Source organism: Balearica regulorum, chromosome Z (assembly GCF_011004875.1).
Source record: "Balearica regulorum gibbericeps isolate bBalReg1 chromosome Z, bBalReg1.pri, whole genome shotgun sequence".
NCBI classification, from domain to species: Eukaryota; Metazoa; Chordata; class Aves; order Gruiformes; family Gruidae; genus Balearica; species Balearica regulorum.
This window is the reverse complement of record NC_046220.1, coordinates 11,733,502-11,749,482: the sequence shown is the minus strand read 5'-3', so window position 1 is coordinate 11,749,482 and position 15,981 is coordinate 11,733,502. Positions and strand designations below refer to the sequence as shown.

Below are 15,981 nucleotides of genomic sequence, written 5' to 3'. Positions count from 1 at the left end.
TTAACCACGATTCATTCAGCACGTGTCAGCGCAAGCCCTCGCTCCGTCCCTGAGAACAGCAGCTCCTGCTCCCGCGGCGGGGGAGCGGAAAAGCCGCTCCTCGCTTTTGGGGGGTTTTCCGCCTTCCCCTCCTCTCCGGAGCCCGGCACCGCGCCGCTTTGGCTCGGCGCGTTTCCAGGGACGGCCGGCCCCCCGCTGCCCGGCTGGCCCCCGCCAGCCGTGTGGGACCCATCGGGGCGGGACGGGGCGGCGGGGTACAGCGGGGGGGGGGGGGGGGGGGCGGGGAGGGAGCGTGGGCGGGGGGGCCTCCTTACCGAAAGGCGAGGGGCCGAGGGGGAGGGCAGCCGGGAGGGGGGCGTGCGAGGGGCAGCGCCTCAGCCGCGGGGGAGGCCCGCGGGGGGGATTAAAGGGCGCGGATACCTGCGGGGGCCGGCGGGGAGGCAGGCAAGCAGGCAGGGAGGCAGGCTGGCCGGCCGCCCCTCCGAGGAGAGAGGAGGTGGGGCGTCAGGGGGCGACCAGCCGCTCTCCTCCCGCGGCTGCCGGCGTCTCCCCGTACCCGCCGCCCCGCGATGTGGCCCCTGGTGTTTCTCTGCTGCTGGGGGGGGCTATCGCTGTCGTTGTCGCTGTCGCCGTCGGCGCCGCAGAGCCGGGCGGGCGTCCCGCTGGGCGCCCTCTCCCGCGTCCCCACCTTCGCCTCGCCCGCCCTGGCGGCGCCGCCGCTGCCCGACACGACGGAGAGCAAAGTGGAGAAGCTGGGCCGCGCCTTCAAGCGCCAGGTGCGGCGGCTGCGGGCGCGCAGCGGGCGGCTAGAGCTGGTTTTCCTGGTGGACGAGTCGTCGAGCGTGGGGCCGGCCAACTTCCTCAGCGAGCTGCGCTTCGTCAAGAAGCTGCTCTCCGACTTCCCCGTGGTGCCCGCGGCCACGCGCGTCGCCATCGTCACCTTTTCCTCGCGCAGCAACGTGGTGCCACGCGTGGACTACATCTCGCGGCGGCGGCCGCAGCAGCACAAGTGCGCCCTGCTGGGACGCGAGATCCCCGCCATCGCCTACCGCGGCGGCGGCACCTACACCAAGGGCGCCTTCCAGCAGGCGGCGGTGAGCCGTGCGCGGCGGGCGGGAGGGCGGGGGGTGGCGCCGTGCTGTGCGGTAGGCGCGGGTGCGTGGCCGTGAGGTGAGGGGCGCGGTGGCGCCGTGAGGTGTGTGGCGGGGTGTGCGGTGAGGGATGCAGGGGTTCCGTGAGGTGGGTGTGTGGTGACGGTGCCGTGTGCGTGTGGCTGTGGGGTGGGGTGCGTGTGGCGGTGAGGCGCCGTGCCGTGAGGCGCGGGTCTCGGCTGTGAGGGGAGGCGCGGCAAGGCGCGTGGTGCAGTAATGCGTGGGGTGGTGAGGCGTGATGGCTTGGCGTGCGGTGCGCTGTGCGGCGTGTGGTGTGGGAGTGTGGCTCTGCGTGCCGTGCGAGGGAGTTCAGTGTCAAGGGGTGTAGGGCTGTATGGTGGGATGTGGAACGGTGCGGTGTGGGACACGGGATGGTCTGGTCAGGGCAACTAGTCACCATCTTCCCGTGCTGCTTGCGGCTCCCATGTTTTCTGCTGCCTTTGCAAACAAATGTGTGAAATTCACTCTTTGAAGGAGCACGGAGCCAATGTCCCGATTTCAGAAGTGATATATATGAGTCAACTCTGGCATCTGAAACGTCTGCCTTGTTTCTTGGCAGCGGGTCTTGGGTGCCCGATAGCTGTCAGCAGTCAAAGCTATCTACACTCTGTCACCAGGTGACTATTTTAATTGCTGATGACTGACAAAGATGCCCTTAATCTGTGTGTAGTATACCAATAAACAGAATCATGTCCAGGAATGTTTCCGGACACCGTAATGTGATCATCTGTGGTGTTAAGTTGTTACACAGTCCCACGGCACAAATGTGGTCTAGGCAGCTCCTGGGTGTGTGTTGGCACTTGAGCATGCTGAGGAGGTTTCCCAGTAGATGGCTTGTGGTCAGCTGGTCTACTCTGGAAGCTTTTTTACAAGGCTAGAGCAGGCTGCTCCTTGCCATTTGACCTCTGTGTGCAGGAGCATTCCCAAAGCAAGTCTAGTTTTCTGTTATTTTTATGTCTAATTTCTGGTAGTGTCCTGTGGCTGAGCTTTGGGTGTACTTCTCTTGAAACATCTTACACGCTTTCATTTGGAGTTGATGAGTGAGACTGCAAGTGCTGGGCATATGAAATTGGCAAAGATTATTCTCTTCTTCACATTTGGCAGAAGAAAGTAAGACCATTGTCTAATGTGCTCAGAGTTGTACATGGAAATCCTGCTTTAGGGAAACACATCCCTATGTTAGATCTTCCACGGTGAAGTCAAGTTTCAGTATAGATCCATCCCAGGAATGCTGTGTGAAAAAGTTAATGGTATGAGTTAAAAATAACCATTACAAACAAAACATAAGCTTAAGAAATACCATCTGTTTTGTTGATATGGAGCCTTGACTAATCATACCTTTGAAATGGAATAAACAAAAATTCCCTTCAGAAACCTACAATTTAGTTTTATGAGCCCAGCTAAACCCTGCGGCTACAACTGCATCACTGGCATTTTACACTGTGGTCTCATAAGAATGTGGGCAGAAAAATATTCACATGGTGGCGAGGAGAATTGTGATAGAATGACAAGGTTAGATTTTGGGCTGCTTGCTGGCTTTTGGTTAGATACTGTGCTGTGGTTTTGTTCGTTACATCTTCATGTGAGACAAATTACAGCTTTGGGGAATAGTCTCTTTTCTAGAGACTCTTTAGAAAATGACTGTTCTAAGTTGAAAATACTACTATTGGAAAAAATCTATAGGAGTATTTTAAGTATAACAAAATTGTTGTTCCCTCTAGTCTCTTACACTGCTGTCCTTTGTTTTTAACTGTCATTTGGTACAACCATAATTATTTCTTCTTTTACTTTCCTAAAATGTCTCTTTTTTTCTTCTTACACTTTAATGTGGGGTTTCTTCTGCTTCTAACCAGAATTCTCTGCTTCTTTTCCAAAACTAAAAGTGCCTGCAAAGCATGACAGAATTCCTGAATTAGTATCAGTTATGTGTTGTAGGAACAGAAAATAAAGGAAATGCATGGTTAGAATAATCCGAGCACTTAAGTCACGTAGCACTCTTCATTGGTAGGTCTCAAAGTGATTAATTGAAGTCTGTGACAGTTTTACGGAAACTATGGAGGCAGAGAGGTAATGAATTCTGCACGGTCATCAGGCCAGTCAGTGGCTGACCTGGGAATGTCAGTGAACAGGAGCAGGATTTTCATTTAGTATCATCCTAAAAGCAGAGCTACTCAATTTGACAAGCTGTTGCACATCCATGTAATGTCCATTTTGTTTCAAAAAATCAGTGAGTTCTCCTTGGCACTGCAGTTTTGCATCCTCTCCAAAGGTACTTCGCAGAGAGGTTTATTGCAGACTTTCTGTGTTTTGTCAAAGCTGTCCATGCTTACCTTTGCCACGTGGACCACACTTTGATAGTCCTACCTAGCAGATTAAAGATAAAGATTTCTGTGTACCATGAGGTACACAGAAATATGAAGTATGTACCACAAGAGACAGTGGCAAGAGGCAGCACCCTGATGAGGAAGGCTGAACTGCGGTCAGTGTTCAGTTTTGTGACCCTGTTTGGGATTTCATGGGACACTTCAGCTGGCAAGTGTTAGATAGGTTTGCTGATGTAGAAAAGCCTGATGTTTTTGTTACTTTTCTCAGTGATCAAGGTGTCACAGAGTTTCTGCTACCAAGGTCTTTTTTCCAGAGCTCCAGAGTCAGGATTTAATTGCAGGGATGGGGGGAGAGGGCGGGAAATTGCCCTACGTTCCAGGAAGGAAATCTATTGCAACTACATGTACCAGAAACCTCTTAGAGGCTCCCTTCAGATTGCAGGAATTTGATGGTGAGTTTGTCATGCTTGCTAGTTAAAAACGCCCCAGTGAAAGGTATTTTTTCAAGCTTGGATTCTGACAGTCGGATTTAGTAACATTTCAGGGTCGTTTTTATTTAGACATTATCACTGTTGAGCTCATCTACACACATATTAGAATATTTTCATATGTAAGTTTAATTTGACCAAAATACAGTTTTTAATGTCTGTAAGAAATACTACTTTCACCTTCCTGTTTACTAGTAAAGTTTGATGGCCTCCAGGCTAAGCAGGCTATAACTTTTTATTCTTTTTATTTGACTACTGCTATTCATATTTACAGGTCATAAGAAGTCTGTGGTTTTCACTTCATTTGTTAGCATATGAGGCAGGAGCAGAAAGAACAGTATGAAACTGGGTACCAAATCTGGACCTTTACAGAGTACCAGTCAAAACCCCTGTATTCTGCTTCTAAAACTAGATGACAGCTGTAGGCCACTTCGACTGTAACACAAGACATACCAAGGTCTGCTTCATGAGGTCAGAGTAAGTAGCAGCTTTGTTGCAGATACTTTTTCCTATGTCTTGGATTCCGAAGGTGTTAGCACTGTTCACTGACAGTGAAATGTTAGGTGCTACAGTTCTCGTCTTATGGCTGAAAGCTGTAGCATGGGTAAGAATGAAAACTTACTTGACGTTATCTTCCATGCAACGAAATCTTGTATGGTTTACAGTATGAATATCTCTTTTATGGTATCTAGAGTAGTTAATTTTATAATGGGGAAAGAGTTAAGGCCTGAAGTTGTTCAGAACTCAGTTTAAGATCCACAAAACATCCCTCAAAGGATATTAATATATGCGGCTTGAGGCTCTTGCTCTGTGTTTAGATTGTGCATCTTAGGAAGAACAGATGTTGAATTATATAAAACAGACTTACCATAATAAAATATCTATAATAGCAGTTATTTACTGGTATTAACTTCTATTCATGTTTCTTTTAGGGCGCATGTAAACAGTTTAAGAAAGGGAAAGAAACTAAGCTCACTCATTCAAAACACTTTGGCTTCAGTTTTTTGCAGTGAGTTGGTGGGACAGCACAAACTACATGCAGTTTATGTTAAGCAGATAGCTTATTGCATTATGGAAGGATGCAGAGCTGTTGTGGCAGTGAGGAAGAAGTGAAGCAAAACTGAAGAATAGTACAAACAGGTTTGAGCAAGTGTTGCTGCTGCTAATTAAGGAATGCATCTAAAGCCCAAAGAGCTCAGTAGTGTGGAGTGCTGAATTTCCCAGCTGTAGGCACCTGGATTGGAGCTTCTGGTCCTGAGAGATAGCCTCTGCTAACAGCACCCATTGCATCTTGTGGGAGGAATGTGCATTTGTTGCCAGATCCGTTGTGGAATAGAAACAAGCGATCATTGTACAGCGGTGGAAGTTTAATGGTGTATTCTTGTCTTAGCACCCAAGAGTCACAGTTACACATGTGCCAGCATTGATGAGCCATCTTTATTGATGGACAGTTTGAACATCCTGAAGCTGCACTGATTGTTGCGGGCTAAAAAAGATGACAATGCAAATTATTTAAACTACTGCATGTGGCAGCCTCTTGACAAAATAATAATAGCTGTTTCTAAGAAGACAGGGATGTTTTAGTCTTCCAATGGAAGTAAAATGGGAAGTCTTTCTCTTCAAAACTGAACTTGCAAGTTGTAGGTGTGCACCACTCTTGAGCTGAAGTCAGAGGTAGCACACAGCCAGCCTTACACAGACAAGTCAATTATTCTAAACCACTTGGCAAAGCAGTAGCTGAGGAAGGCTTTGGGAGTTGCTCTGTGTTATTCTAATAATTGTTGCATTAAAAAGCTGGGCTTTTTGCTTTTGTAATTCATCTTCACTCCATTGAAAAGTCAGTGATGTATGTAAGTAGAAGTTCTGTCACAGCATCTACTGAATCAGGTGACACTTTTTCTGAATATCTGGTCTTTAAAATCTGGCTTTGGTATCTAACCTGATCTTGAGGGAATGTAACGAATAACTAACCAGCATGTCAAATTCAGTGTTCTGTTGTCATCCTATTAACAAACATGAAAAAAATGACCCTCCAAAGAATGTAAGCACATATCAATTTAGGATAAACAGTTCTAATGCTTATTTAATGCTTGTTTAAATAAGTAATGGTGGCTTTGTTTCTTCACTGTGTCAAAAGCATGAAAGCACAAGATTCAGCATTGTTACGGACTAGGACAATTGGCTTTTAATTTCACTGCATTTTCAGATTCAGAATCTCATTTTGAAATTCAAACAAAAAATACTTGAAGCAAAGGAAATTGAAAATCTTTTCCTACCATGTAAGTGGTTTAATTTTTTTTTATTTGAAAAAAGTAGAAACCTTTCACTGAGAAGATGAGCATTTGAAGTCATGTAAGTTGTCTGTTTAACAAGAATGCGTTTATGGATTTTATATTCCTGTGACCTCTGCAAAATCAGCAGCTAATAATGAGAGAGCAGCAGATTCTAGCCTATCTCTGATGTCATGCCCTAAATATCTTATGATGGCTTAGGTAAGTTAGAGCTAACTGACCAGTTGACAGCAGTGGGCCTCTCTAAGTTCTGATATGGCCTTGGAGTCTGTATTAAAGATTATGGTGAAAACAACTGAAGTCAACCTGGTTTACCTCTGTGATCACCTTTGAAATTGCAGAGCTGGTAGTTAATGATTACTGAGCAAATGGAGAGTGGAGTTCCTGTCAGCTATCATTAGTATCAGCTCTAAATCACCACTTTTAATCAGTGTAGTGTTTGTGAAAAGTATTTGTGCTGCATACTGCTGTCTTGCATAGGATTTGCTCACAAGATTAATACAGTGGGGTCAGAGACAAGATACACATCTGCACATTGTTCATTGTCTTTAGACCTAGCCTGAAATAGGGCTACCTTAACAAGTTATTAAGTAGTTCATTTTTTCTCTGACTTTTTGGTTGGGGCAGGCAAAAAGTGCTCTGTTTAGCATCATGTATGGGGCTAAGTAGAGTTAAGATTTTCTTTGGTTGAAAACCTATTCATTGGAAATTGATAGTCTGTGCTCCCAAAATTGTGTCTTTGAATTTTGTATTTTGGTCTAAGCAGAAGTGTGTGATTTGGGAGACTGGTATTTAGCAGATTAGCCATTTATTATCTTCCCTTTAACTTAAGTGTAATTTGTTTTTAAAATGCCGAAGTACTTGACTTACAAGAAGCACTGAAGGGTACTGCTATGTACTCTTTTGCCTTCAAGAAGGCAAACTGAGTTCATCAGTGTAAGGTACAGAAGAGAGACAATGTGGCTTCAGGCACAGACTGAAGTGTGTCATCCTGGGAGTTTGTATCCCAATAGAGACCACTGGTATCATCGTCCCCATGTGCAGTGCCTCTGTATGGCAGTTCAGTGTTAGGTGTGCTGAAGCCCTTCATTCCAGTGCCTCCTTGTCCATTGAGTAGGTAGGAAGCTGCAGATGCATAGATACACTGCCTGACTCTATACTCTGAATTAAACACGTGCTTTGTCTCTCTTATTCTCCGTATTCTTCCTTCTCCAGTATCCCTAGAAGGAATGTACTTGGTAGTTATGATGAAAAAAAAGAGGCGAAAAATACTAGTGAGTATTCTGTTCTTCATTGCTTTTTAAAGAATTACTTTTTATGGCTTGAAAAAGTTACTTGCCAGTTCTCTTAACACTTTGGACTACATGTCCTCCCAAACCATAGGTTTTATACCTTTGAATATACTCCAGTGTGTTTGTACTAGTACTAGGGATAAGTAACAGCAATGCAAAACATCATTGTATAAAAAGAATTGTTATTGGATGGGATGGTTTACAATATTTTCACGCAAAGTTTATGGCTTACTAAAACCTGGCTTAAAGGCGTTCAAGTTACATCTGTGCTTGTACTTTGTGCAACTCCTGGCCAAGTAGTTTGTTCATGCAATTCGGTAGCTCTGAGAATGGTAAATCAGCCCACAAAAGAACTCGAAGTTACAGTTCTTTGTTCTTCAATTTTTGAGATGCTCATTATGGTGCACTGCCTATTGCTTGTTGCACTACTGTTTGATCAGCAGTGTTCAAAGATGTTTGTGGTTACAGACAGCAGAAGGAAGAACTTTGAAGACATGCTAGATTTAGATTAAATCATGGTCTCCATGAAAATCTTGAAGTTCTGTGGAAGGTGCGTCAGGTTTTATTAGTTTCTAGTTGACCGTCTCTGTTTTCTTAATGTCCTTCATGAAGTTTTAAGGCTGAAGTGATCATTATGGGTATATTGTTTAATCCTTCACATAACTGCATAGAATGTTTTATGATTTTCACCTGTAAAGAGTACCTCTTGGTGATGCTGTGTAGGATACAGTTGAAGTGATGAGCTGACATTTTCTGACTTTCCCATCTGCTCCAAATAGGAGATGCCATGTGTGCATTGAGGGCCTTTCAGAAGCAGAGAGAATGTTACGGTGTTTAAGAGAGATTCCAAGGAACTGCACAAATGGCCAGTATATTTTAGTGATGGCATGGATTTTACTGAAGTTTTGGAAATTATTCATCTGAAGTCTGCTTTTCATTTGTATGAAAGACCCTTTCATTTCGATCCATTCCCACCAATGTTAACATACTCTAGTCTTGCTCATGTTCTCAAGTTGTTATGTGCTAAGCATAAAAAGACAAAGGCAAAGAACTACAATTTTCTGGAAAAAAGGGGGCAACCATAGGAGAACATACTCCTTTCAGCACAAAGAAGGGTGTTCTGCGTCTCTCATTGCTGAGTTGGGCACTAGCTGCAAGGAAATTTGTATTACTGGGTAGTTGATCTTTGTCTTGCCATCATGTACCTATCTCAGCCCGTTTCCCTGGGCTGCAGGAAGCTGGTCTGATCCTAAACCTTACGAGGTCATATGATCAGAGCACATCTGATACTTTTCATACCTTCCAGCTCTGAGAGCTGAGATGGATGTTCCTGCCTGAAAGGATCTGCACTGCACAGCGTACAGCACCCTTCCTGACCTGTGGTCTGTCAACCAGCCGTGTCTGAAGTAAGGAGGAGAAGGGGTTTGGGAATGCAAAGAGAGAGTGGTGTGCCAGTACCCACTATGTTGCGTGTCTGCCAAGACAGGCCTCCCTTAGAAGGCACGCTCTTTATTTACAGCATAGTACTACAAAGCCACTTCCATGTGTAACATACAGAGGCAGAGGAAAGCTGAGAAACATGAGACATTGCTGCAGGAATTAAAGGAGGATAAAATAAGTTGGTGTATTTTTAATTAATTTCTTAGACTTATAGGCCTTTCCAGCAAAATACAGAATATTTAGCAGTATTTCCTGACATGAGCCTTAGCATTAATATGTCATATATTTGCATGTTCTGTGACACATTTTTAGCCTTTGTCATCCAGTTCCATTTGTTACTAGAATTTGAAAGTTAGATTTTGCAGGCGAGACAGAATGTTTGTGGTGCTGTCCTAGGTGCAGAAATTAAAAGCACTATTGCCTTTAGCAACAGGTAGACTCTTTGTGTCACCAAGACTCAGTTCAAATCTTTGTGCTACTTACTTCTCTGTCATGTTAACATAATTCAAAACAAAAGCTCCTGTTAAAATTATGATGTTCCTCTGGTTCAGGGTCTCTCTGGTAACCAGGAAGATGAAGAACCTCCTTGCATCTGACAGGCAGCCTGTAAAGAGCTTTAGCAGTCAGAGCTGTAGTGCTCTGCTGAGCATATGCAGTATAAACAGTGAAGCAGAGAGTCCCATTGTCTCTCCTATTTCTCTCCCAAACACTCCCTCACACTCAGTTGGGCTAGGAGAGCTCTTATCAATGATAACTGTGTTTTCATATTGCTCAATTCTAGCAGTCATGGAGCAAAAGACGACATTCGGAAGATAATTGAGCAGTGACAGCCAGCAGAAGATGGGCCAGGTCTTGAATTGTGTTTGTCCTTTTGGAATTAATTATTCTGTTCAGCTTTTTTTCCTGCGTTTCTAAAGTAGTGAATATTTAAAACAAACACAAAAGAAACAAATATTTGGCAGATGCACTAGTCAATAGTGGTGTAAATGCTTGGTCTGAAAACACATGAACATTAATTACGTATTCAGCAAAATATTTCGGAGTCCCTTTTTTATTACTAGCAAAAGACCAGAGCAGTACTAGAGAAATCAAGTAACATCTTGGTTATATTAATGATGTAAATTGCTCACACACAAAGAAAACTAGGATTTTTCGTTTTTCAAATCAAACTGAGATCTATTTGCAAGATGGTATTTTGAATATAGCACATAGCATAGCAGCATATAAGGCCTCCAGCAACTTCTCAAAGTCCTGATAAACTTACTGCTAAAAGGCTGTACAGCACCAAGAGCTGAGGAAACGACTATGTACATAACATGCTTTGTCTTTTAATGTCCCATTCAGAAGACCTGAGAATGATAGAAGATCAAGGATATGCGTATTAGTTGCTTCCTGGAAACTAGGTGCGTTCTGTTCTAATTCAGAGCTCAAAACTGCAAGCCACCCAATTTCAAGTCACCAGATCCAACAGTCCTAGCACTCGTGTGAAACAAGTGTGTAGGCTGAAATTCTATGTAGTCGCTCCTGTCATTGCAAAGGCAGTGGTGGGTTTCAGGTTGGTTTTTTGGGGGCTGGTGGAGGGAAGAAACAGTCTTTATGCAATGTAAAGATGATTGGTTTTGACTTCGAGTGCATAGCTTTGCTCTATGAGGTAACAATGGTTTACTCATTTTTCAAACTGTACAAAATGCATGAAATGGCACTTTTTAACTGTGCAACAGTACTTGAAGAGTTTAAAATGTAACACAGGCATTACAGGCAGAATCCATGCTGTAGAAAGAGGGAAAATGGTCAGGTTAGTATGTTCCTCCCATGTCACAAAACCACAGAATTGCTGAATTGTGGTTGGAAGGGACCTCTGGAGACCATCTAGTCCAACCCCCTGCTCAAAGTGGGATCTACAAGATCAGGCTGCTCAGCACTGTGTCTGATTGGGTTTTGGTATCTCCAAGGATGGAGATCCCACAACCTGAGAAGCCTTTTAGTAAAAATATTTTCTTCTGTTTTAAGTGGAATTTCCTATATTTCAGTTTGTGCCTCTTGCCTCATTCTACCAATTAGAAGAGTCTTCTAATCCCTCTTCTTTACTCTACTCCTAATTAAGTATTTATATACATAGATCAGAAGATCTCAATCTCTTCTTTTCTCCAGGCTGAACAATACTAGTTGTCAGTCTTTCCTCAGATGACATCCCTACACTTTCTGGATATGAGCATACCTGGCTTTTTTACCTGTGTGCTTTGATCCACTGAGTGAGGATGTCTGACTCAGTTGTGAGATTTACTCAGGTCATACCTGTCAGTTATTACAGATGCTTGTAAGGTCAGTGTTGTGGCTAAACAAACAAAAAAATATATATAATTAGCTAGGTTTCTTGCACTTTGTTATTGACAAGAGATTGGAAAGTTCATTCTCAGGCAAAAAATACATCTAAGTTGGGAAAGGATAAAAGACAAATGGAAGATGACTAAGTGCAGAGAGGGTGACACTGCAGAAAGAAAAGATGAATGTTGAAGGTAGAGGGGATGAGAAGAATAGCAATGGTGAAAGATACATGCATAGATTAAGGACATGATTTTGATGACCCACCCATTGTTGCATAAATTAATCATGAGAACATAATTGGTAGAGCTAGTACATTATTTAACTGAAGTGAAAACCATTGTAATACAACAAGTCCCCCTGTACTCAGCACTGGTGAAGCCGCACCTCGAGTTCTGTGTTCAGTTTTGGGCCCCTCACTACAAGAAAGACATTGAGGTGCAGGAGCGTGTCCAGACAAGGGCAACGAAGCTGGTAAAGGGACTGGAACACAAGTCTTGGGAGAAGTTGCTGATGGAACTGGGGTTGTTTAGCTTGGAGAGGAGGAGTCTGAGGGGAGACCTGATCGCTCCCTACAACTACCTGAAAGGAGGTTGTAGCCAGGTGGGGGTTGGTCTCTTCTCCCAAGTAACAAGCGATAGGATGAGAAGAAATGGCCTCAAGTTGTGCCAGGGGAGGTTTAGATTGGATATTAGGGAAAATTTATTCACTGAAAGAGTGGTCAAGCATTGGACCAGGCTGCCGGGGAAAGTGGTTGAGTCACCATTCCTGGAGGTATTTAAAAGACACGTAGATGTGGTGCTTAGGGACATGGTTTAGCAGTGGACTAAACAGGACTTGGCAGTGCTAGGTTAATGGTTGGACTTGATTATCTTAAAGGTCCTTTCCAACCAAAATGATTCTGTGATTCTATGATTCTAAGACTAGACCAGCATGGAATCACTGTATTTTAAATAACCTTTTTTTCCTTTTTTTTAAAATTTCTTTTCAGTTGTTACCTTCAACATGCTATTACTTGTAGCACTATTTAAATACCCAGATTAATCCTGTAGATGTATCTTTTCCCTGAATTATGAGTGCAGTTTCTGGTAGGGGTATATTCAAGGAATGCTTTTATTAGTTAATTTCTTCTATATAGGTAACAGCTCATTCTCCAGAGCTTGTGTAGCAGTGCAGAAGAAAGTAATGAAAGGTTACAATTGCAAACCAAAACCTTTAACTGTCGAATATCTTTTAGTTCCTATCCTGAAAGGGACAACAAAACCTAAAGAGGGGGTAAGATTTGTTTGAGTAGAGCAGTGAAAGTAGCAGTGTTCAGTGACTAAACGAAAAGGTAGTGAAATCAGAGCTTTGCTATTTTAGAGATGGGGCAGAGGAGGCATAGCCAGCTTTTTTCTGTAGAGGAATAGCAACATTTATATCATGATGAGGGAGACAATATTTGCCACCCCCTAGCTTTGCATTATTCTTGTGGGATGACCAAGTTCATTAGGATTGCTCAGGATTCAGTGATAAGATGCCTCAGCTCCACCAAAAGCTATGGTTGATCCCAGTACTGGTGGTTTTTTTCTTTCCAGAATATTAATTTACATAAAATTTCCTGCCAGATTTGGACTTTTTTACCTGCAGGAAGGATGAAAGCAAAGGAAGTTTGAAACAAAGAGTGAGCTTCGATTTAGCATTGTCATTTCCCTTTGTGAATGACATGCGGATCTGCTTCTGAAGCCATCCACTGAAGCACAGTGTACCCTAGGGCCTTGTACTCTTGTGGGTTCGATGTGCCAGGCCATTGGATCCACACAGTCCAATAAACTCTATTGTCCCTTTCCTCCACCTGGCAGGGGGCTGCCCGGTGGAAACTGGATACTGTTTTAATATTCTGCTGAATATATAGGTCAAATCTGTGCAGTAGTTTTTGTAATAAAGTATAATTTATTCATTTTAATATAATTTTAATAGTGATTGTATTGTATTATATATAGTTATACTAATTCTGTAATATTATAAAATGGGATTTATTTCATTTCTAGTGCATAAGTGATTCTCTAGGAAAAAAAGAATCATCTCGTTCTATTCAGAACTCATCCCTTGGCATGTGGGTTTTATGTAATTCCTAGGCTGAAAACAAATTCAGTGTGAGTGGTCTATTCATATAGCAGACCTGAATGATTCTTTAACAGAGAGCTTTCTGTTTCACTTCTGAGGTGCAGTGATGGTTCTTCGTGAACTATAACAAATAACATTCCCTTTGTAGCCCTTAGGTAGTGTATACCCTACAAGATATACAAGGAGCGGTGAACCTTTTGCGGCAAGCTTCTCCTGGCCAGGGTCTTGGGGCTAACTGATGTTATCCTCTAAGGCTTAGTTTGTAAAGTGAGACACATGAACCCATTTCAGTTTGTTTCCCTTTACACAGATATATTAATAGCCAATTCTGTATGGTCAGAATCCTCTTTAAAAGCAAAACACTGAGTAAGGACAGAGATTAGGCCCGATATCAAATATTTATGAATTAGATGCAGAACATGTAATCGAGGCAGTAATAAAGAATCTTGACAACGTCATTGCTGTGGATGTCAAATGGCTGAAGAAGTCTTTGGTCTTGGACGCTACTCATCCTGATTTTCTATTTCAAACTCCATATTAATATTAAAAACACAGAAATTGTTAGAGGTTTAGCTGGTTTTGTGACTACTGACAGGATTTCATTTTGCCTTGCAGTAGTGAATTTCTAGAGGAGAATTGTGTACAACAACTTTTTTATTGCACAAGACTTCATTTTTTAATTCTAAGGACTGTTATTGGCACAAAGAAAATGGTGAGTCTGCCAGATATTTGTACATACTAAACAGAGACTGAATACAATACAGATGGTAATAACTTTTTGCTAATGTAAAAAGAATGTTTTGTTTAAGATCTGGAAGGATTACTGAAACTGACTGATGTATCACTCCTGTGAAGGAAGTGTAGACAAGAAAATAGGTACTAAAATGGTCAAAAATGAGGTGTTTCTAGTGGCCCCATGCGTTTCTTTGCAATCATCAAAAGCATTAATTGTTTTGTTTTGTTTGTACTTATCCCTTATTATTAATTCATAGTAGTCAACAAATGAGCTGTGTTCTCAATTAAACAGGTCATTCAGCACCTTGAGATATGGCTAGTGCTTAGTTGCATTTGATGGTAAAATCAGAAGCAGATGTGGATATTCATACCAAAGAAACAGGTTCTCTGGATCCTTTTAACTTCCAAGTACTGTTTAGTGGGCTTTTAAGCTTTATTTATTGAAGGAACCTGACAATTTATGAAAGTAGTGCGGAGCCTTGTCATGAAAAAAAGTCGTCATTACGTAGATACAGTCCATGAGGTTGATGGGGACTCTTTAAATACATGGAACCACCTCTGTGTGTGCTTACAAGTCCAGAGGTTAAGTGAACAGACATTGTAAAATATATGACATTTCTGTTGGGGGGAAAAAAAAAAAAAAGGCTTTCAAAAGGACTTTCTGGAGAGGGAAGGAGAGGGGTGTCTCAGAATGGAGGAATGTGAGTCAGGGTTAATGCAAACAAAAATTATGTGAAATGCCACACAAATATTGGAGAGAAGAGGCAGAGCAATTCAGGCTGTTACTTGGATTGTCAGCAGCTCTGCATGGTGGCCTCTCCCTTATGTCACTATGCTTTCACAGAAAGAAACAAAACACTAACTGGACCACCCGACATATACAGATGATTTAAAAATAGACTTATGTCTCTTTTTTTTCCCCTCTCCCTCAAATGTTGAATGTTTCTTTCTTTCTCTTGTTCTTTTTCTCTGTTGTTATACAGCAGGGATTCTGTGTCTAGAGTTACAGCTGCAAGACAGGAGGGCCAAGCTGTTCAGTGGCTTTGTTTTGTTTTGATTTCTAGGGGCAATATGTAGCAATCGTGTCTGTTCATCTGTTTCTCTACTCAGATCCACTAGCGCTTGAATATTCGAGCCTGTCAGGCAGCAGGAAGACAGCTTCGTGCTCTCTTACATGTTAGCTCAATTTGTGTCTGTAAGTGACAGAAGTGCTGCACCAAAGAGGCGACTGCATTTTCAGAGGAGAGAAAAGCAGAGATCCTTGCTAATTTACTAATCAGAATGAAATAGCCCTTTTTGAGATCCCTGTTGTCCTGGCTACACTACTGGGGCTCAAGCTAGTTTGTTCATTGGCCATGCAGACACATCCTTGTATTTGCGGAAAATACAGAGGTTCAGTTGCTACCCGTTATGAGTATCCCTTGCTGAAAAACTAGGGCAGTGTGTAATGCCATCCACTACCTTCATCTGCAGAGTTTGTGCAGCTTTGTACTACGTGCAGAGGGAAACAGTGCTGAAAGGGTATTACTGAAATTGCGAACTATGTCCTGCCAAAATTAAGCTTTGTTCCCCCTTCTGTATGTGTTACAGCATTATCATGAGCTGAAATCATATTCTGCTAGAACAAACTGTGTGCAGGTGGGATCTTCAGAGAATTGCACTGGCAATCTCTATTGTGTCTCTTAACCCTGTGTAAGTTGTGGTTTCTTCCGCAGATATACAAGTTCCACAACTTGCATATATTTGGGGCCTATTTTTCCACCTTTATTATTAATATGATTTGCAGATTGAAAGTTCCTTTTGCAAAAAAACCCAAATAAGTATGGATGGAA

General features: G+C 42.8%; 1 protein-coding gene across 1 annotated transcript in view; it reads left to right on the top strand.

Annotated features, from left to right (window-relative positions):
- The first annotated feature begins 347 nt into the window (after positions 1–347).
- Positions 348–15,981, top strand: part of SVEP1 (sushi, von Willebrand factor type A, EGF and pentraxin domain containing 1) — a 128,526-nt gene continuing 112,892 nt past the window's right edge. Inside the window, exon 1 of the mRNA XM_075739560.1 lies at positions 348–1,094. Coding sequence (XP_075595675.1) covers positions 570–1,094 — 525 coding nt within the window. The 5' untranslated portion in view covers positions 348–569. The remainder of the gene's footprint in view (positions 1,095–15,981) is intronic.